The 19,648-nt window shown below is 49.7% G+C and overlaps 1 protein-coding gene across 9 annotated transcripts in view; it reads right to left on the bottom strand.

Moving 5' to 3' along the window:
• The window catches only part of NCOA1 (nuclear receptor coactivator 1), a 179,517-nt gene that overhangs the window by 28,971 nt on the left and 130,898 nt on the right, over positions 1–19,648 (bottom strand). For all 9 annotated transcript variants that reach the window (XM_040597984.1, XM_040597988.1, XM_040597989.1 and 6 more), the window contains 3 exons: positions 6,585–6,679; positions 2,870–3,047; positions 920–1,099 (listed from right to left, as the gene is read on the bottom strand). In XM_040597984.1, coding sequence (XP_040453918.1) covers positions 920–1,099; positions 2,870–3,047; positions 6,585–6,679 — 453 coding nt within the window. The remainder of the gene's footprint in view (positions 1–919; positions 1,100–2,869; positions 3,048–6,584; positions 6,680–19,648) is intronic.

The raw sequence follows: 19,648 nt of genomic DNA, 5'->3' as shown, positions 1-19,648 counted from the left end.
AGCCCTTCAAAGCAAACAGGCTCTGTCTAAACTATAAAATTTGCTGGAAAAGAGGTTTCCAGCGCTTGGAGAAATTAATTGTAAAGGCTCCTTGGATCTGGCAGTATCATACAATAAAATTCAGCACTAAAAGCCAGCAACTGTCGGCTTCAGGCAAAGTATCTGGTCATAAAATACCGTAATTTATTCCTTCCAGTCATGATCTCCTGTGTAAACCGCAACGGATTAATCCAGCTAATGCACTGGAAAATAATAGCTGGGACACTGAAAGGAGAGTTAGGGCGCTTGCAGGAAAGCAACAGCCCCTGCGGTGCCAAGGGAACCCTGCCTGCCCTGAGTCCCTGCGATCTGCCTGCAGGCAGCTGATTCAGCCCACGGACACGCAGGCAGCGCTGCGGTCGTCAGCGGTGAAGGCGCAAGGTGGGGCGTCACGCACCCGTGTCACTCGCTGGAAGGGTCCTGCAGCCAGTGAGCTTCGGTGGGTAATAAAACAGTGCTCCTTCCTTAAGGAATACTGACTGTAAGCAGCCCCAGAGGCAGCTCTGGAGGGCCAGAGAAGCCAGGATGGCTGGAGGGCATCGGCTCGGAGAGGGTGAGAAGCCAGCAGTGAACTCCAGGCATCGCCCCCAGTGTCTCCCCTGGGCCAGGGATCATCTGTGCCAGGCCAGGAGTAACCAGCCCCACCAGGCAGCCCTGCAGGATGATGCTGGTCCCCTCCTGCTGGCACTGCTGTCCCCCATCCTTGTCCTCCTCCTGCCGGCGCTGCCATCCCCATCCTTGTCCTCCTCCTGCCGGCACTGCTGTCCCCACCCTGGTCCTCCTGCCTGCACTGCCATCCCTACCACGCTCCTCTTGCCTGCCCTGCCCTGCCCTCCCCACCCCAAACGCAGGGTTGGAAGCAGAGGATGCTCTCCCCTACCTTCTCCTTCCTCCTTGAAGGACTTGGGCTGGGAGACAGTGAAGCACTGCATCACCTCGTAGCGCTGACGAGCCTCCTGGTTCTCAGCACCTGGTTCGTCAGGCGGCCGGATCAGCATCCTGCAGCTGAAGGTATGGCTGTTGCGCCTGGTTGCTTCTTGAGGCCAAGGAACTCCATTTACTGGGGGATGGAAAAAGGAGAAGGAAGAGGGGATGTCAGGAGCTGCGCCACACACACGTCGCCCCCACCTTCCGGAGGACCCCTCGGATAAGGGAACAGAAGGAAAAGCAACAGCATGGAGGAAGAAAGCAGCTCGCTGCCCAGGTCAGGGGTGAGCCAAGAGCAGAGCCAGGGGCAGGGCGGCCCCCGCCAGCCCCTGGAGCTCCTTCGGACCTGCTGAAGACCCCGTGCCCAGCCCCACGCTCCCAGCTGGGCCCTAAGAGCACCTACAAAGGAAACCAGTGCATCGTCATGACAGTCATCGCACTGACATTTATGAACTGCTCCTTACATCGCTGGTAGGTGCTACCATCTCCATCTTATAAGCAGGAGAAGAACTGAGGCAGGGGGGCTCTGAGTCACTTCCAGAGCCTGGGAAGACTCCTGCTTCTTGCTGTTGTACTTGATATCACTCTGAGGCAACGATCCCAAGACTTTTCCAGCAAGTCCAGCTGAGCATCTCCATAGAAATTAGTTTGTTCTTTGTTTCCTCCTCATTTCTGGGGTAAGTCAGCAGTGAGATCTTCTGGTACTGCAGCAGCAAAAGCCTTCCCCTTTCATTTTTTTATGTAACCCAGCTTTTTCCCAAAAACCTCTGGGCACCAGTTGGCTGATTTTTCTAAGCCTCTACATCTTTGTGGATATCCGTATGCAATCCAAACAGTTTTGCCACCAGCAGGTTATGAAGCTTTCATGCAACCTGACCTACAGGAAAAGCTGAGGGGCTTGTAACATCCAAGGAAAGACAAAATACCCAGCTGTACACTGGGCAGCCACAGGGAAAAGACAATGCCTGAACATCTACAGGCTCAACCTGATGAGTGCCCATAGATTTAGGTGGTTTAAGACATCCTTGTATTTACCCAGAAGGAAGACAAGTGTGAATTTCAAAAAACCCTCCCTATTTTTAAGTCAAACTACTTGGAAAAGGCTCATCTTCCTTTTTCTTCAAAGGTGTGAGTGGATGAGGGATCAGTGATGTCTCACCCACGTCAGCCACCCGGAGAATGCTCGCCTCCAGTCAACAAATAAAACCTTCTGCTTTGCTCGCTTCCAACACCCTGCAAGTGCCTTCACCGTGCGATGCTTCCTCCCACCCTCACAACTGTTCGTTCTCCTGGTGTAGGAGACCATCGCGAGCTCACTGTTTGCACCGTGACCCCTTCTCACACCCCCAGGTGCAGCATATCCCCACGCTACATACTGGGCAGAATACTGACGGGCTCTGAAACCAGCTGGGGACAACCCCCCTCCAGCTGGGAGGACACCTGAAATGAACTGGGATAAGCCAACAGGCTCAGTCCCCCCAAATCAACACCTCAAAATCTTCCTCTTCATTCCCCTAACGCTCCTATATGTGCTCCTTGTTTTGGGCAGACGAGTCAGTTCTTCACACCCACGAACCAAAGCTGAAGGCAAAAGTCTTCTCGGTAGAGAAAGGCAAAGGGGAGATGACTTGAATATTGTCATTCACCAGCTATTTATTAAAAAATCTAATATGGATATCTCACTTGTAGGATGTATTTCACTAGGCCAAGGTTTACGGATTTTTATCTGGCTTTGGTATATCTCCAAATTTCACAGTAAACAATATAAAAAATAGTAACATATGTAAGTAATATACATAAAAAATAATATAAGGCCAGCTTCACTGAAGACGCAACAGTGTTTTCAACAGCGCTTTCCAAGCACCTGCTGATAAAAAAAAACCCACCTCGAGGGTTCTCTTACCTAGAGACTTCGGCAACAAGTTCTTGACGAACTCGGCGTGATCCCCCACGTGCAGGATGCTGTAGACACTGGTGTTCATGAGCTCCTCCTGGTTATAACCCAGGTAGCTGGTCACGTTCTCAGAGACGAAGACGATCCTCCCTTCGCGGTTCACAACGAAGAAGAAGCCATCCAACGCCTACAAGGGGAATGAACCTGGGCAGTGTGTGGGCAGTGGGTCCCAGAGCAGGTCAGGATGCTCCTTGACCGTGGGCCATCTTCCTCTGCCTCTCACAGCTTGGCTTCACCCCCACTTTTTATTACAGCAGTGATCAAATAGCAGCACATTTGCTTAAACACCTGCAGCCTCCTCTGCTAAGGACATCCCTGCCACTAAGGATGGTGCCAGTGGAGGAGAAACAACCCTCTTTCAAGGGCCAAAGCAGTCAGGAAGGCTCTAATTTGGCAAGCCTGATTTGCTTAATTACAGCCCAAGAATGACAGAGCCTTTGCAGCATGCAAATAACAGTTTTCTTCATTCATTTAGCTCGCACGTGGCAAATTCAGCCCCGCAGTCAAATGGAGGAGGACAAGCACGGCCCAAACCCAATCATACAAGACGGGGAGATCTGCTTATTTTAACGAGGACACCATCAAGGTTTTTAATTCACTGCCGTGGTACTGGAGAGGTAATGCTTTCTGGTGCTGTGAAATAAGCTGAGAGCTGCAGAGCCCAGGGCTTGTGTGAGGAGCCCTTGAGAAGGCTGCTCCTTGATTTATGTCTTCCAAGCATGCATCACCTAAAATGCTTCATCCAGGAAGGATCTGGTTTTCCTGGACTCTAATTCCTAGTTATTCTGCTCATCCACAGCAAGTTCTGGTGGACCGTAATCCTGCAACTAGATCTGGCCATATCCCAGAGTGGGAGGTGGTGTAGGGACAAGAGAAACTCAGGATGCCCAAAAATTGGTACCCGCGGCACTGCTCTCTCCTCTCCATCCTCTCACTTGTTCATGCCAGCAGAGAGTTCCTCTGATGGAGAGCATCCAGGCTTTATTTAATGCCGTTTCTAAAAATCAGGTTTTGCTGCAAAGCAACATTAAGTGCAAGAAACAGGAAGCATTTAAAAAAGAAAAAAAAAAAAAGGAAGAAAGAAATCTTTTGTCAAAATGGTTCTGGCAGATCGACTGCAATTTTCCTTGTTCCCAGCTGTTGCCAAGACAACCAGCCTTTGCACTTTGGGCACCCAAAAAAAAGACCCAGGCTGGATGGTAAACCCCACCTGGACCCTTCTCCGCAGGTGATGCTGGTTTTGGGGGGCCGGGGGAGGAGGGAAGGGGCAGGGGAGCTCCGAGGCAGCAGCCGGTGGGGACCCAGCTTGCACCCCTCCTCTGTAGCCCCCATTCCTCCAGCAGCAATGCTGGGCATCTGTCCATGGTTTCAATATTGAAATACTTTATCAGCGCAATTGCTTATGGAAGTCAAGACCAAACAACAGGTCAAGAGGCAGAAAACCTTCCTAAAAATGAAGATGCTTTTTAATAGCCTTTTTTTATCTCCACCGTTCTGGGTTTGAAAATCCTGCCTGAGCCCAGGGCACCTAGAAGAAGCTGGAAGTCATCTGGGGAATGTTTTTAGGCATGAGAGGCTGCAGACTGCTTGGATACCAGCGAAGCCACTAACTGCACCTTGGGGTCAATCTGCACGGAAAATAAACTAAGGGCGGTAAGGGCTTGGTGTCCTCAAAGTGCAGACACGGTTGTCCTGTAGCATGGGCATGGGTCAGGGTCAGCATCTTGAGCGTGCAGGCTTCACACGCTGCTGTGGGAGAAGGCCAATGAGGAAATCATTCCTCAGCCTGTACAGGTGATAAACAAAATCTAAACATGGATTTTAAATCAAGTAATACAGGATAGGCTGTTTATAAAGCAGCATCGACTGAGCATTAATGCCCCTCTGCGTTCCTTCCCGCAGAAAGGATGCATCGATACCCAACCCAAGCATTTGGGATAATATTTAGTCAGAAGTGATCCGATTTAATTAATTTTCTTTTCTTTATGATGACCCCAGGTTTTCCAGGGCTACTTCTATTACTGATGTGCTGTCACCCCTGCTTCACCCCAAGGCAATCTGCTCCCCATCACCCCAGGTGCTGGCTTGTGGCCACAGGGAGCCACATATTCCTATGTGTGGTTATGGACACGACCCTGGCTGAACGATGCTCTGTTGAGCCACCTGGCCCCACTTTCAGCATTTCAGCGATGTAAAGGCACGTTCCCAAGACTGCACTGTGAAATACATGGATTTACTGTGGAGGTACGGATGCTGCTCTCTCTCTTACGGTTTTGTTGGTTCTGCCACTGCTCTCATAGGATGCCTTCTCCCAGCAGAACCCAAATACTGGGGTTTTGTTGAGGATCTGCCGCCTTCTCCTGCATCCCTTCATATTCTCAAGCCTGTTCCTAGCACCCAACGCACCCCTCAAAATGCACGTGCCTTTCGCAGACTAATTTCTAAGCCCTTTCTGCATTTTTAAGAAAGATCTGTTAGACTGAGCACCTCTGTAGCCAAGCTACCAACTCCCCATTAACTCCACCCACATGCTTTCCATCCTTTCCACAAGTCAGACCCTTCCTTTGATGCTGACCCCCTTCCCATCCCTTCTGCATTAACTCCTCCATCTGCAGAGTCACCTCTTGCAGACATTTACTTATTTTGACACCCTCGCCCCAGGGCTCAGGGGAGACCACTGTGGTATGGAGAGGGATTAAACAGGTCTTGAAAAGCATGGATCGCAGCACGGGAGAGCTCCCTGCGGCCTCCAAGCATCTTTGGAGATGCAGAAGAGGCCAAAAACATTGCCAGGGAGAGTCTCTCTCCCCAGGAATCCTGAAACTCAGGTTGCCTTTCAGTCTCAAAAATGATGCCACATTTCACCTCCCGGCTACTGGGCTCTCAACAGAAACCAGAGAGTAAATCGTTGGACTGTGTCATGTCAGCAATTATGCTCTTACAGTTAATTAAATGAATCAGATGATGATGTTGCTTCCTTTTGGCCTTTGAACGTGTAATTTTATCAGGCAGTTTCAAGGCAAGAAGGTGGCTGCGGGATGGTGCTGGCCACCCCCAGGGAGGAGCTCCCCCAGCCCCAAGCCTGACCACACCATGAAATTACCAGCTGACTGATTTTGGATTTCAAATTTATCTGTGATACAATATGATAACCCCACATAATAACCCTCTCCACACAAGGTGATCCCGTCAGGTCCAAGCTGACCTTTTTCCTGAAAGGTGATTATTTCTGAGTTACTGATACCGACCGAAAAGCGCTCTCCTCATCCTCCCTGTTTTTCAGAGGACAGGAGGACTCAGATCTGCTGAAATACATCCCCCACGCTACCTAACTGACCTCCAAATGAGGCCGAGGGCTCATTTAATCCCCAGTTAGAAGCAACTCATTATTTTCATGCCAATATGAAGAAGGTATCCAGAACAGCTTCAACTTGACCAATCCAAGCTCCGTCAAGCTTGGCTAAGACTCACTTTCCAAACCATTTGCTGAAGTGAAGGACTAAGATCAGTTTACCCACAACTTAGGCCAGGGATGCAGTTGGGCCTAGAGCATCCCAATTACGTCCCCGTTGCCTTCCTCCTCTGTATTTCACTTTCTTGGTGTGCTGCTTTACTTTGGGCAGTAGTGGGAGCCTGGCAGCATCAGCAACATTTTAGCACCTACCTCCAGAAGAAGAGGTCCCAGAGACTCCTTCTCAATCACTCCTTGGCTGCTGGATGAGATGTCAGACTTCTGCACTTCATCATCAGCTGCTTTCTCTGCAGCAAAAGAGAAGGGACGTTACAGCCAAAAGAACCATCGTTTTACTACTAAATTATTACCAATAATAAACAAAATATTAACTGCTTGTCATACAGGCAAGGCAGGATGTGTACCATAAGACTCCAGCATTTTCATTTAATGAAAGAATATTCATAAAGATATAATGTGATTTCTAATTATTTATTATTATAAAATAAAGGCATTAATTAGATGATAACCTACTGCTAGCAGGAAGAAAACCCCCATCTTAAGCAGAAGCCTGTAGAAAGAGGCATCCAAAATCAGCATTTTGAAAAGGAAATGGTATATCCAGTTTAGTGCAAGCTACAGTATTCAATCTGGAACTTTTCCGACAACATTTTTAAGAAATAACTGCTGGGAAGAACCATGGAGAACGGACTGTGCCAAAGGAAACCTGCTGGAGAGAAAAAAAGCAGCTCCTACCACTGATGTGCAGGGATCATCCCAGATGTCGGTCAGCTGGGAGCCAGCAGGGCCGGAGATGGGAGAAGAGCATCCAAAGCAGAGCAGGTGATGCTGCTGGAAGAATCCAGCCCCAGCCCTGCCAGAAGCTCTCACTCACACTGTATTGCTGAATAATCCCTTTGGGAAAAAAAATACCCAAAAATCCCAGAGAGAAGGCCCTGTTATTTATCTTGCACTCCCCCAAAAGGTGCTAGCCACGTCGCGCAGCTACTCCGAAGAATTCAGATAAATCCAGCAGCAAAAGGCGGGTGGCAAGTGGGATGTGATAAAGCCAGCGATCACCAGCAAGTGAGCCACGACGCCGCTGGTGTTTCAGGGCTGTTTTCTTTTGCTCCTCCATATCCATGACTGTTTTCCCCTGGGAAAGCTGAGAGAGTCCCTCAGACTCCCTGGATGCGATCTGGGAAGGATGGGGAGAGTAGCATCCCGAATGCTGCAGGATACAGTGGAGATTAACCCCTGATTGCTGGGGGTGACTTGGGAAGCTGGCAGTGCAAGCCCCAGCCAGGCACATCTGGGGCTACAGATCTATTTGCAAAGAGGAGATTAATTACTGTTTAATCACATGGTTTGGGCGAAATAAGGCCAGAAAGAGGCAAGCAAGAGCTAAACCTTGACGAAGGGGAAACCTGCTTCACTGATCAGGCATCACTTAGCAAAGGAAAAGCAGGGACACCTCTGACTGCAGATGCTTTTTGTCTCAATGATGTTTTGCTCTGAAATGTGAAAACACAAGCTCCCGGGAACAGCCCGAGGGGCAGGGCATTACTGACGGCACACTGGTGCCCCTTCGGCACTGGCAAAGGAGATTATTGCCTGTGCAGGATGTCAAACAGCACAGGAGACCTGAAGCATCCTTGGTCCAGGCTCACACGGGTGGTTTTGATGCAGGTTTTGATTAAAAAGGAAAAAGACTCTTTGTGACTAGCCAAAAAATTACTTGAAGCTTGGTCCTTTATTAAGTTTACACCATTTTAAAGGTTTTCCTAGTTACCAGAACCACAAATTCAGCCTAGCAGCTGGAAATTAAGCTGTGCTCCTTCTGTATAACTGCTAATTGTTAGTGTAAAGCAAGATGCTGGGGCCAGGGTGCAGCCAGTGACTCAGGGACAACACGCACGGTCCAGGGGGATGCCGCCCCATCCTCGCAGGCTGTGCTTCCCCACACGGCAGGAGTAACATCCCAGGGTTTGCTGGTAAATTAAAGGGATGTTCAGAAAAATCTCAAGGACTAAACACCTGTGGGGTGCTGGGAGCTGCAGGGATAAAATTGCTAGAACTGGTTTTAAGAGGGACGGCAGCAAGGTGTGAACTTTATTGCACAGCAAGGCAAGGGAAAAGGCTCCTCAACCCACAGTGCTTTGTGCTGGTCCTGGAAACCCTCATGGGCATCAAGAAATACACGTTTATCAATCAAACGTCATCAACACGCCAGGCTGATGAAAGAGCTCTGCCCAGCCCGTCAGTCCATTCCCAGAGGGCAAGGGATGTTTTCTCTGGATAAATATCCATCGAGCGCAGTGGTGTGCATGCCAAAGCTGCAGGCCAAGAGGTTTCTAGGGCCGCTGGGGGTTTACTGCTCATCTCTCTTGACACTGGTCTTCGTTTCTGATCATCCCAGCGCCACGGGAGCCGCTCACCTGGCTTGTCTCTCAGTGGAAGCTAAACCGCACTTGCTGTTTTGCAGTACGTCGGCCGCGAGCTTTATTATTCAGCATCAAATCACATTTGCCAAACGTACAAATGTGTCACTTGAAACTCTTCACCCCTGCGTCCTCCCAGGACTTCAGCAGTCTTCAAGCTCACTTTGGGTGTTTCTCTTCCCTGATCTCTTTCCTGACTTCGTCCTTCATCCCGTGGGTCACTCCTAAAGCAGCTCTCAGGAGAAGCAAGTGTGGAAAAGCATTTGCACAACGCTTGCTCTTGCAGAGGTGGCTGCCAGCTTTGCCCACCGATTTATCAGGTAATCTCTGCCTCTGCTCTCCCTCTCACCCAGCAGCTCTTTTCTCTTTAGGAAATAAATCAACTGAAAAAGGTCACGCCTTCACCTCTGCCGGCACAGCCCCGAAAACAACAGGCAACATGCGTTCCACGTTGAACACGCACACGCAGGTTTTGGATGCTCAAGCAACGGTCTGACTTCAACCCTAAAATACCTGACCTCTGCATCCCGCTATGGACCCCCCTGGGCAGGTCACCTCATCCCCAGGGGCCTCGGTTTCCCATTCCAAGCAGAACCTGGAGTTCACCCCCACCCGCACCACCCCTGAGCAGCAATGCCTGCCTCCCACCCAGTACTGCTGCACGGTTAAATCACGAAGGAGCAGCACCCTCCCAAGGAAGCCATCCAAATTCATTCCAGGGATGGAAAAGCTTCCCATGCACCCAAACCCGCAGGAGCGGGGGGGTACCACAGCAAGAGAAACAGCTTTTTTTCCCCTGCTCTTAATAAATTGATGTACTTAAGAGGCAATGCACTGGCTTTCAGCTCTAATCTTTTAATTGGGCTGTGGGATCCTCCTCCTGCTTTAGTGAAATAGTTTCATCTGCCAGCTCCAAGTCCATTTATTCAGCAGGATTAACCAGCAGAACGATGCGCCGCCACCATCTCCCTCATGGGCGAGTCCTTCTCTTTCCCACCTTTGCAGCACTGGGATCTGGGAGCAGATGGATCCCTTCAAGCTTCTGCTCACCTTCCCTGGGGTGGCACATCCCAGTGATGTAAAACTCCTTCAAAGTGTCAGTGTGCCCTGGCTCAGCACTTCAGCTAATGTGCTTAAATGCAGCTCTTTAGCTTTCCCATCCTGAGCATGCGAGGAATACATTACTGACAAACTGCCGGTTTGCACCTTAACCCATTAATCTCAATATTTTATTTTATTTTTTCCATGGCGTGAATTGCAGTGGTGGCTCTGCTGTGCCGGCAACTCGGCTGATGCTCTCAGGGAGTATCGGTCACGGGCCAGGCATCCCCTGCACTCAACACAACCAAACACAGAGCAAATTCCTGGTTCCCTGTGCTCATAATCTCATTATAAAGCTGGACAGACAGATCCACATGAAAATAAACCAACGGGAGCAACATGAGCCCCAGCACTGCTGCTGTTTGAGGCTGTCGGGATCTGGCTGCGGGGGCTTTGGCAGCCTTGGGCATCGTAAATCCCCATCGCACAATAAAAGCCCGGCACACCGACGACCCTGATTGGAACCTAATTGCTGCAAACGTGATTAAAGCAGTGTTTTTTTTTTCTTGCAGCACCGAGAGAAGCTATTTTAAAGACATTCATCAAATCATGCCCCGATTTTCTGACATCCAGGGAGATGCCTGGGTGCCTCTGGAGTCTACAGGAGCCACAGGCGCTCCAAAAATATCAGGTCAGTGGACATGAAGCGTGAGATAAATGTGTTATAACCAGGTTACCCAACACCATCGATACCACAGCGGGCGCAGGACCTGATGCCCATTGCGATGCCTGGGAACACCGCGGTCGCTTTGAAAGCAATCCTGTCCCATGCCAGCCCTGCGCAGCCAACCTTGGCACGGGCAGAGGTGACATTTCCAGCTCAGCCCCGCTATTTTGCAGCCACATGAGCCTCCTGCCTAGAAGCTGCTGATTCTCTGCAGGATTAGAAGAAGGGATGGGGAAGGCACAAGGCTGGTGAGGGATGGAAGACACTGCTAAAGCACGCCAGGACTGGAAAAGGAACAATACCTTGGATGCCCTGATGCTGGAAGCGATGGCCAGCAGCACAAGGCAATGGGGACAGATTTTGCATCACTGAGAGCTACTCTCCCGGTCCCCCAGCCCCGTGGTACCCAGCTGCGCCCAGGGCTGCCAGCCAGGCTGCTCCACCAGGCAGCTCCTCCTGGGCTCGGCACGGTGGAAGGCAGGCACGGAGCAATGCTGGAGGGGAAAAGAAAGGGGTGGGAGGTGAGCAAAGTAAAAAGCAACACCCCTGGCAAGGCAAGGGCTGATGGCAGGGTGGCAAGCTGCTGAAACGGTGGGGTGCAGCCCAGGCTGGGGGTGTGTGTCAGCAAGCTGAAGCGTGCAGATGGGCAGCTGACCTGTTTGGAGTGTCTTCCCCCCTGATTTTAGAAGACGTCGATTCAGAAAGTCCCTTTTATGTTTTGTTAACAAAATCCCAAAGCCAAGAGCACACGGAGGAAAGGCCAACAGCTCATTTGGGGTGTTATTTCTGCTCCCCCAAAAGAGACAGTGCAATATATACCTTCTCCTAAAAACTGGCTAAGACCTCTGCCTCAAAACCACATCTCATGGAGCAAAGGTGCAGGACATAGCTTTGGCAAGCAGATGCCACCACCCCACTGCCCACTCAGGGTAGGGTCCTGATGTTTTCCCCTTTCTTTGCCTCTTTTCCCTCTTTATATTATTAATTTTTATTTCTCCAGCTGCCTCCATCCCTTTGGCAGGTCTTCTGCTCTTTCTCTACCACCATTTTTGCTGGCATAGGGCACAGCATCCCCAGGGAAAGGGGGCTTAGGGGACACCTCCCAGAGCTGCTCCAGAGCAGATGGCAGGAGAGGAAGGAAAATGGGGATAAAGGGGGTGGAGGTGGAGGGGGGAAGATGTCTAGCACTGATGTCCACCTGCAGTGTCTTGGGAAGTCAGCCCTAGCCCCGCAGGTTCCACTGCATGGCGCTCCATCCATAGCTCTCGGGAAACACTCCTGTCCCTCCATCCCTTAAATCTGCACTTTTAAATTAAAATAATCCAAGCTGTCTGATTCTGCTCTTCATTTAAAATTTTGGAGCTGAAATGCTTCCCCGCCCCCCCCCCTCCCCTGAAAGGGGAAAGGAATATCTGAAAAATAATATATTGCACATGGGTCTTTTAAACCAGGACATAAAAAATTTGAAACAGGATTTTGTTGAGAAGCCCCATAAACATAGAAAATCAGAACAATTGTTTCTATTTGCCCAGTGCAAGTTGTAATATACTTTGTAATATTATTTTGTAATATTCCTAAGAAATACTACTTTATAATAATATATTGCATTTTGCCTTGAGCTGCGAGAAGCTCACTGCTGCTCCCCAAGGAAACCCGCATGGAGAAGCCTCCATGGTTGTGGGCATGATGGCTAGGACCCAAATGATGCCCTGTGCTCTCCAAGGGCTCATTTTCAACCCAAGATTTCTATGGGCAATGCCCGTTTTTAATTTCTTACGATAGAAGCCCAAAAAGTCTTTGGGTTTTAACTTTTCTATTAACAATTCAACAGCTCCAAGGCAAAAAGTGCAACCGAGAAGGACCTGCAGCCTTTCCCAGAGCGTGTTGGGTATGCTGCTGGGTACCAAGGATGACAGAGCATGGCAAGATGGAGACGCTGATGTGATACCTGGAAAACCTGATGGAGCACCAGGCACAACGGCTCCCCATTCCTCTCCCATATGGCACATCTCTGCAGCCTCCCTAAGGGCCATGCCAGCTGAACCCCTCAGATCCCAGCCAGGATTTGCTATATCTGCTTTTCAAAAGATGAGCAAGGCAAAAAACCCCACATTTTTTTCTCAGTGTAATTTCCCAAATGAGGAGCTTTGATTTTTAGTTAATTAAAATCAGATGGAACAGACTCAGTACACCCATGGATCGAAAGCGTGACAGAAAGCTGTGCCATTAATTAGTGCCTGCTATGAGGTTCATCAGACCAGTAAACCCAACAGGAAAGAAAACTGCCATAAAAATAAACTCCTTGGCAGAAGGTGTGCACCGAGCGCACCTTTCAGCAGGGCAGGAAAAAAACAGTTCAGAAAAGCCACAAGAGGAGAAAAAGACAATGGTCCTGATACAGGAAGGCAGCAGGTAGGGGGATCTAGACCACAGAAATGGGAACACTTTTGTGTTTTTAAACAGTGCTGAAGGAGGAAGACATATCTGGCACTATCTGTCTGGTGAGGGACATGTTGGGGGAAAGGCTCCAAGCATCACTGGCTGCTCCCCCCATTTTCCTTCCTCTCCTGCTGCTAGTGGTGGTAGCCCAGCCATACAGGGAGAACCCAGGTCTTCAGCTCCCCCAGCCTCCTCTCGAGCCTCAGCAAGCATGAGCACTCTCCTCCCCATCCCCAGGGATCAACAAGTAGAGCAAGATCCTGCCTCAATGTGGGGATGAAGCCAATTTCCAAGGAAGACCATCCTACGCAGCCTACAGGGCACATGCTTGGACCACGGCAATGATGGCTTCTTTGGAGGTACTCTAAACCAAAATTCAAGCTGTGGAAGCTGAGATGTGCCCAGCGCCTCCCTGTTCAACGTCAGCATATTCACATGGAGGCAGATGCAGAAAAGCCAGCCCGGAGTCCTTCCTTCTTCACTTCCACAAATACCAGATTCCTCTAAAACACTGTATGGAAATCAGCAGCTCTTGGGTTGTGTAACTTTTTATTCTAGTAGGAGGAAGGAAATTATCTATCTATGAAGTTAAAAAAACTGTGGAAAAATACAATCTGTGAGATTCAGAGCTTGAAAATACCAGCGTGAGAAATAGAAGAGCAGATCTTGGCTTTCAGAAATCAGCCCGGCTCCTTCAGAGCCCTGTGCTTGCCTGCTTTACACCCCCCATCGTGATTGTCTGTTGGTGACAAGCCCCAGGGTGCTCCCCAACTGTGTGCCCTAACACCAGGCAGGCGTGCCAGGACGCTGGGGTGAGGTCCACCTCAAGGAGTAGAGGATGCAGATGTTTCCACCTGACCTATTCGCTTCACGCTCCCCTTACAGCCACAGCAGAGAAAAAGGCGTTTTTAAAGGAGATTCACCTGATCCATTTAAAATTCTTATTCTAAGATAAAGTCCCATTTGGAGGTGGGGGGTTTTATCCCCTAGCCCTCCACAACCAGCGGTACCCAGGTTTTGCTCTCTCTCTTTTTCTCTTTTTTCCCAGTGAGAGCTGAACTCCTGATTTCATCGCTGAACTCCACTGCTGGCCCTCAAAAAAATAACCCTTGTACCTCCAGAGCTGGCAGCACAGCGCTCGCTTCAGCCCCGAGGATTTCTGTGCTATCCCGGAGAATGTTCTCACCAACACAGCCCCAGGTGGTTCTTCAGACACATGTTCAGCTCCTACTCTTCCATCAATGTGCACACAAAGGCACATGTCAGGAGGACACATCTCACCAGGCGCACAGCCAAGAGAGGGAACGAAGCCCTCAGGGTGTGTAAAACTGGCTCCAGTGCCCGTGCGGATGGTGAAGATTGAGGATTGAAGCTGGTAGCCACTTCAGTTGCATCAGTAGAGCCAACAGTGGAGACATATTGGTAGAGGGCAGGACAGTGGGGATGTCCTGCTGCTCTCCCATGTCTCACCTGAGCTTCTTCCTTTGTAGCCTGGCTGGAAAAGCAGTCAAAAGAAGCAGTCAAGCACTGCTGCCGTACTGGGAATGATGATGGCTCCACCTAATGCTCTCACAGCTATTGGCCACACTACCTACAGCCCAGGCGGCCACCCTTGCCAACCCACAGCAGCACTGGGAAGTCACACTCCTTCCAAGTGAAGACCTCGGGGAGGATGCACAAGATACATGCTCCCCTTTAATGAGCCTAAGATGCTTCTCCCCATTAACACTCCCTTTTTCCAGCAGAAGAAATGTGATCCACAATGACCCACGCTTCCACAGCTCTTGCTGGAGTGGGTGAAGAAGTTCATCGACATCTGAGCTGAGATGCTGTTACATGCCACGTGAATGCTCGCAAGGCAAAAGCCACCAGGGTTAGCTTCAACTGATGCTGCTTTCACACACCACGGTGGTTCATCACCTGGTGGTTCTCTCTTGAAGGACTCCAGATGGACCTGCAAGAGCACATCTGTCCTGCCCCAAGGCGAAAGGGCATCGTGCACCTTCTGTGTACAACAGCACCAGGAGTACAGATTAAGGTTGAAGACACCGGTCCCTGCTCCAACCAGCAAACATCACTTTCTTTGGCAAAGTTTGTACAGGAAACTCTACTTTTCTGCTTCTGATCAAATCCTTGTGCAATGGTGAAGAGCACAGAGCAAAGCGTGCTGCTGCTAAAACAGAAGGAAAATGGTATTTCTTTCTGTCTTCACACCTTTTAGAGTTAAACATTAATGGTGTTGAGATGTCTTAAGTAAAAAAGGCTGGTTGTCTGAACAATGTCAGGAAAAATTATACGGTGCTGAGTGAATGCAAAATTAATGAGCACTGAATGCTGACAGGAGAGAACAGGCATAAGGAGCTGAGACTTTTTTATAGTAGACACAGAGATCAAGCAGGTAGAACATCTCCATCTTGCTGGGGGAAGGAATAAAGGGAGAAAAAAAACCACTTTTATCTCAAATCTGAAGAATTTAATTCGTTCAAAAACTGTGTCAACTCTGCACAGCCAAATCTGCAGAGATGAGAAAGGGCTACATGTAGCTCCCCCTGCCCCGCCCCCCGCCCCCCCCCCCGCCCCCCCCCCCGACTTTAATTCAGCCCTGGCATAGCCTTCCTTCTCCTCCTGCAGGCATAAAATACATCGCAACACCATTTTAATGATCCAACTTAATTAATTTTGCAAAGAATGAGACTGTCTTTCCTCAAGACGTAGCATCTTGAAGCCCTCGTATGCTGCATGCTGAAGTCCAGGAGAAGCTACTATTAAAAATTCACTCGTGCCAACCGTTAAACCAGCTTTATGCTCAAGTTGCACAGGCATGTCAAATATGTGAACTGCACCAGCGAGGAGATGCCTGCCAAAGCGTGCAGACAATGCAAAGCTCGAGCGCAGCGAGGGGGGAGCTGACGCTTGCCATGCACAGAGCAGCCCCCCCCCCCCCCAGCACCACTCCTCCAAACCCCACTTTCTCGTGCCTCCCATCTGTCTCTCCTCGGCTGCAAAGGGAGAGCTGTCAATCTGCGGCTACTGAGAGAAGCGACTTGCTTTTGCTGCGACATCAAAGGGATTTGTCGGAGGTGAAGGCAGACTCTGTGGTGCAGGGTAAATGAGCCGAGGGGTGGCTGTAACGTGGGCGTGTGAGGGTGGTCTGGGGGTGCAAGCACAGGCCACGAGATGGCCCTGGGGGGTCAGCAAGCCACGTGGTATGGGAAGCTACCTAGAGAAGATGGAGCCTCCTGAGATGGGAAACCACCCAGAAAAGACAGAGCTGCACGGTATGCAAAGCCACCCAGAGAAGATGGAGTCGCATGGTATGCAAAGCCACCCAGAGAAGATAAAAGCCATGTGTAATGGGAATCCACCTGGAGAAGACGGAGTTGCATGGTACGGGAAGCCACCCAGAGAAGACAGAGCCACATGGCATGGGAAGCCACCCAGAGAAGATGGAGTTGCATGGTATGCAAAGCCACCCAGAGAAGACAGAGCCACATGCTACGGGAATCCACCTGGAGAAGATGGAGTCGCATGGTATGCAAAGCTACCCAGAGAAGATAGAGCCACGTGCTATGGTAATCCACCTGGAGAAGATGGAGTCGTATGGTATGGGAAGCCACCCAGAGAAGACAGAGCCACAGCAGTATGGGAAGCTACTCAGAGAAAATGGGAGCTGCATGGTATGGGAAGCCACTCAGAAAAGAGAGCCACATGGTGTAGGAAGCTACCTAGAGATGATGGAGCCGCATGGTATGGGAAGCTAAGAAGACAGAGCCATGCGGTATGGGAAGCCACCCAGAGAAGAAGGAGCCACGTGGCACAGGAAGACACCAGAGAAGATGGAGCCTCCTGTTACGGATTCCCTGTATCTGGAGAAGATGGACTAAGCCATGCAGGTGAAGGTTGCTTCCTTATCACCTCCAAAATGAACTTTAACTCCTCCAGTGCAATCAGCACCTGCAGAGCTGCAGGTGCAGCCCCAGATGCTGGATGCTGCCAGCGGGTGCATGAAGGCACAGCACCCAGATGCTCCCTGTCCTGAAGCAGGCGAGTGCCTGGGAGAGTAAGGAACAAGGCTGAAAGTCCATCCTTCATGTCCACCTCAGAAATACCACAGAGACTCATACGATGGGTTTCTGCTGGACTTTCTGCTGGACTGTATCCATTATTTCATAAATTTGGGATGGTCCAAACTATTCCCTGCTCCCGTAAGAAACTGTGCACACACATAATTCACTGTCTCAGTGCAGCAGCTGCACCAAACCTGGGGCAAACATCAGCCTGGGGAACCTAATCCACCACTCCAGCATTTGACAACCCCGCTCATCATTAATACAGACGTAATGATCTAAAAGGTAGTTAGCTGAGACTGATGGTTTAATTAATACATGAGAAACTGTCTTAGAAGGCGGACTTCCTAAATAGCAAGGGCAGAAGGAATAGTGAGAAATATAATTTTAAACTACCCAAATGGTGTTGGCTCTCTACCCAAGGCTCTGGTGAGGCTTTACGTGCCAGCAAACACCCTCTGATGAAATCACAGTGCTCGGGGGAAGCAGAAGCCAGATGAGGAGTTCGGCAGCTGGGCACTGGGGAATAACGTGGCCCCAGAGGGAGCAAGCCTGGTCCTGCATCTCTCATGTCCCAGCAAGTTTGTTTGCTTTGCCCAACCATACCTCCCACCATAATAAAAGCTATTATCTCCTAGAACAAATCTCCCTTTATTTCCTCTGCTTGCAGGAGTATTAGGAGCATTAAAGTCTATAGAAGTTTGTTCAGGGGAAAATCTGAAATGAAAAGGGAAGGACTTGCATGGCTGGCTGCAAGTTTGGGTGTTTTTTTTTTTCCCCCTAAGAAACAGGTTTATAGTGTTCCTTGCTTTTCAGGCACAACAGTGCCTGCACCGCCCAGTGCTCTGATGGGTCACTCCTCGAGACGGACACTTGCAGAGGTGTGCTGGGGTGCGCTTCCCTCTGAAGCCCCTCTCTTGCACAGGACACTTGATGTCTAGCTCAGATGAGATGCCTCCGTCACGGCTGCCAGAAGAGGTGAGATGGACCCCTGTCCATCGTCCTGCTCCTGCGCCCAAAGGGGTGCCAGCTCACGGGTGGGTGACCCTCCTTCTGATCACCAACCAAAGGAACGGGGGTCCAGAGCAGAGCGGGGACAAACTCAGAGGCAGCAAGATCCTGCTGGGGTGACATCCCGAGGGAATAAGAAACTTAGAATAGGTTTTGTCCATCCCTGTGAAGGGTCAAGAGGGCCAGGAAAAGGGCTTTAAAGAAAGATTTTTTTCCTCCTCCTTTCCTGCCTCTCTTAACAATGAGACTGAATCAAGAATGAAAAATAAAAATTAAAAAAGAGGGGGGGGGGAAAGCTAATCCAGCAGAGCAGAAGGCAAGAGGGAGTGATTTCTACAGGTGGTTTATGACTCTCTGCATGATCCACATGCCTTTTACATCCTATCAGATCCTCTTCTTACGGCGAGGTGCTAAAGGATTTATTAGTTCTTGACAGTGTGAGATGTTTAAAAGCTTAAGGATGTAATAACCAAATGTTCACTTGTTAAAATAAAGGCATCGTTTGGAGAGGTCTGTGCAATTCTTAGCAGCCTCCCCTTCCCCTTGGTCTATATTTAAGCTGCCAGCTAGATTAAAACTGTCAGAGCAGGGATGAGAATTTTATTGACATGCTTTGTAGGTGGTACGGCTCCATAAAATAAACATATACAGAGGATGCTCCCTGGTGTTGCTGCACAGGCAGAGATTTTTATAGTACTGACCTGGGGGAGTTTGTATCTGAAATCAATCCCTGATATAAAACAGATTCCAGAGGATACGGAGAGACAGACTTCACAAATGTCTGCAGGGAGTGTGGGCAGGGATGCAATCATTTAACATTTCACATTGAAACCAAACTGCAGAGAAGGGGAAGGTGTGAAATTCCCCAAACCCGCTCCAACAAACTCTTCACCCCTCGTGCGCAAGGTGCAATTAATTACTCTGATAACAGGGAGGTTTTAATCCTGGGAAGGGTGCAGGACAGAGTACAGGGAAGGGGACCCACGTGGATGCTCGGGAATCAAAGTGAGGACTCTCGCTCCAGCTTTACGCTGGCAGAAGCTGCTGCTGCAGACAAGGATCCAGCTCTCGAGGCATTTTTAAAAATATAGATATTCAGATTTTTAAAGACGAAGGCCAGGAGATATCACTAGATTGGACAGTCTGACCTCTTGAATATTGCAGAGCCCTCAAAGTTCACCCACTTCCACCACCACCAAGCCCTGAACTTGTGTTCGGCTAAAACCTGATGCAACCCACCGCTTCCCCTGGCAGCTGCTTCCCAGAGCAACCACCCTCCCAGTTGTAACTCTGGGCCCCAGTCCTAATTTGTTTTTGTCTGGCTTCGGCTTTGAGTCATTCTCTGTTATGCTGGATTTAAAAACCTCTTTAGTAGCCAGCATTTTCCGTTCTTGTTAGTGTTTATAGTGTCATCACCATGTCCCCACTCTTTCCCACCCCCCTCGATACACTCAACAGAACTCTTCAACCCTCCAAGCTGCAAGACATTTTCTCCAGCCCCTGGCTCATTTCTGTGGCTCTCCTCTCTGCCTTCTCTGGATTTTGCAAGCT

Source organism: Falco naumanni, chromosome 6 (genome assembly GCF_017639655.2).
Source record: "Falco naumanni isolate bFalNau1 chromosome 6, bFalNau1.pat, whole genome shotgun sequence".
Lineage (NCBI taxonomy): Eukaryota > Metazoa > Chordata > Aves > Falconiformes > Falconidae > Falco > Falco naumanni.
This window is presented reverse-complemented; position numbering and strand designations above follow the sequence as displayed.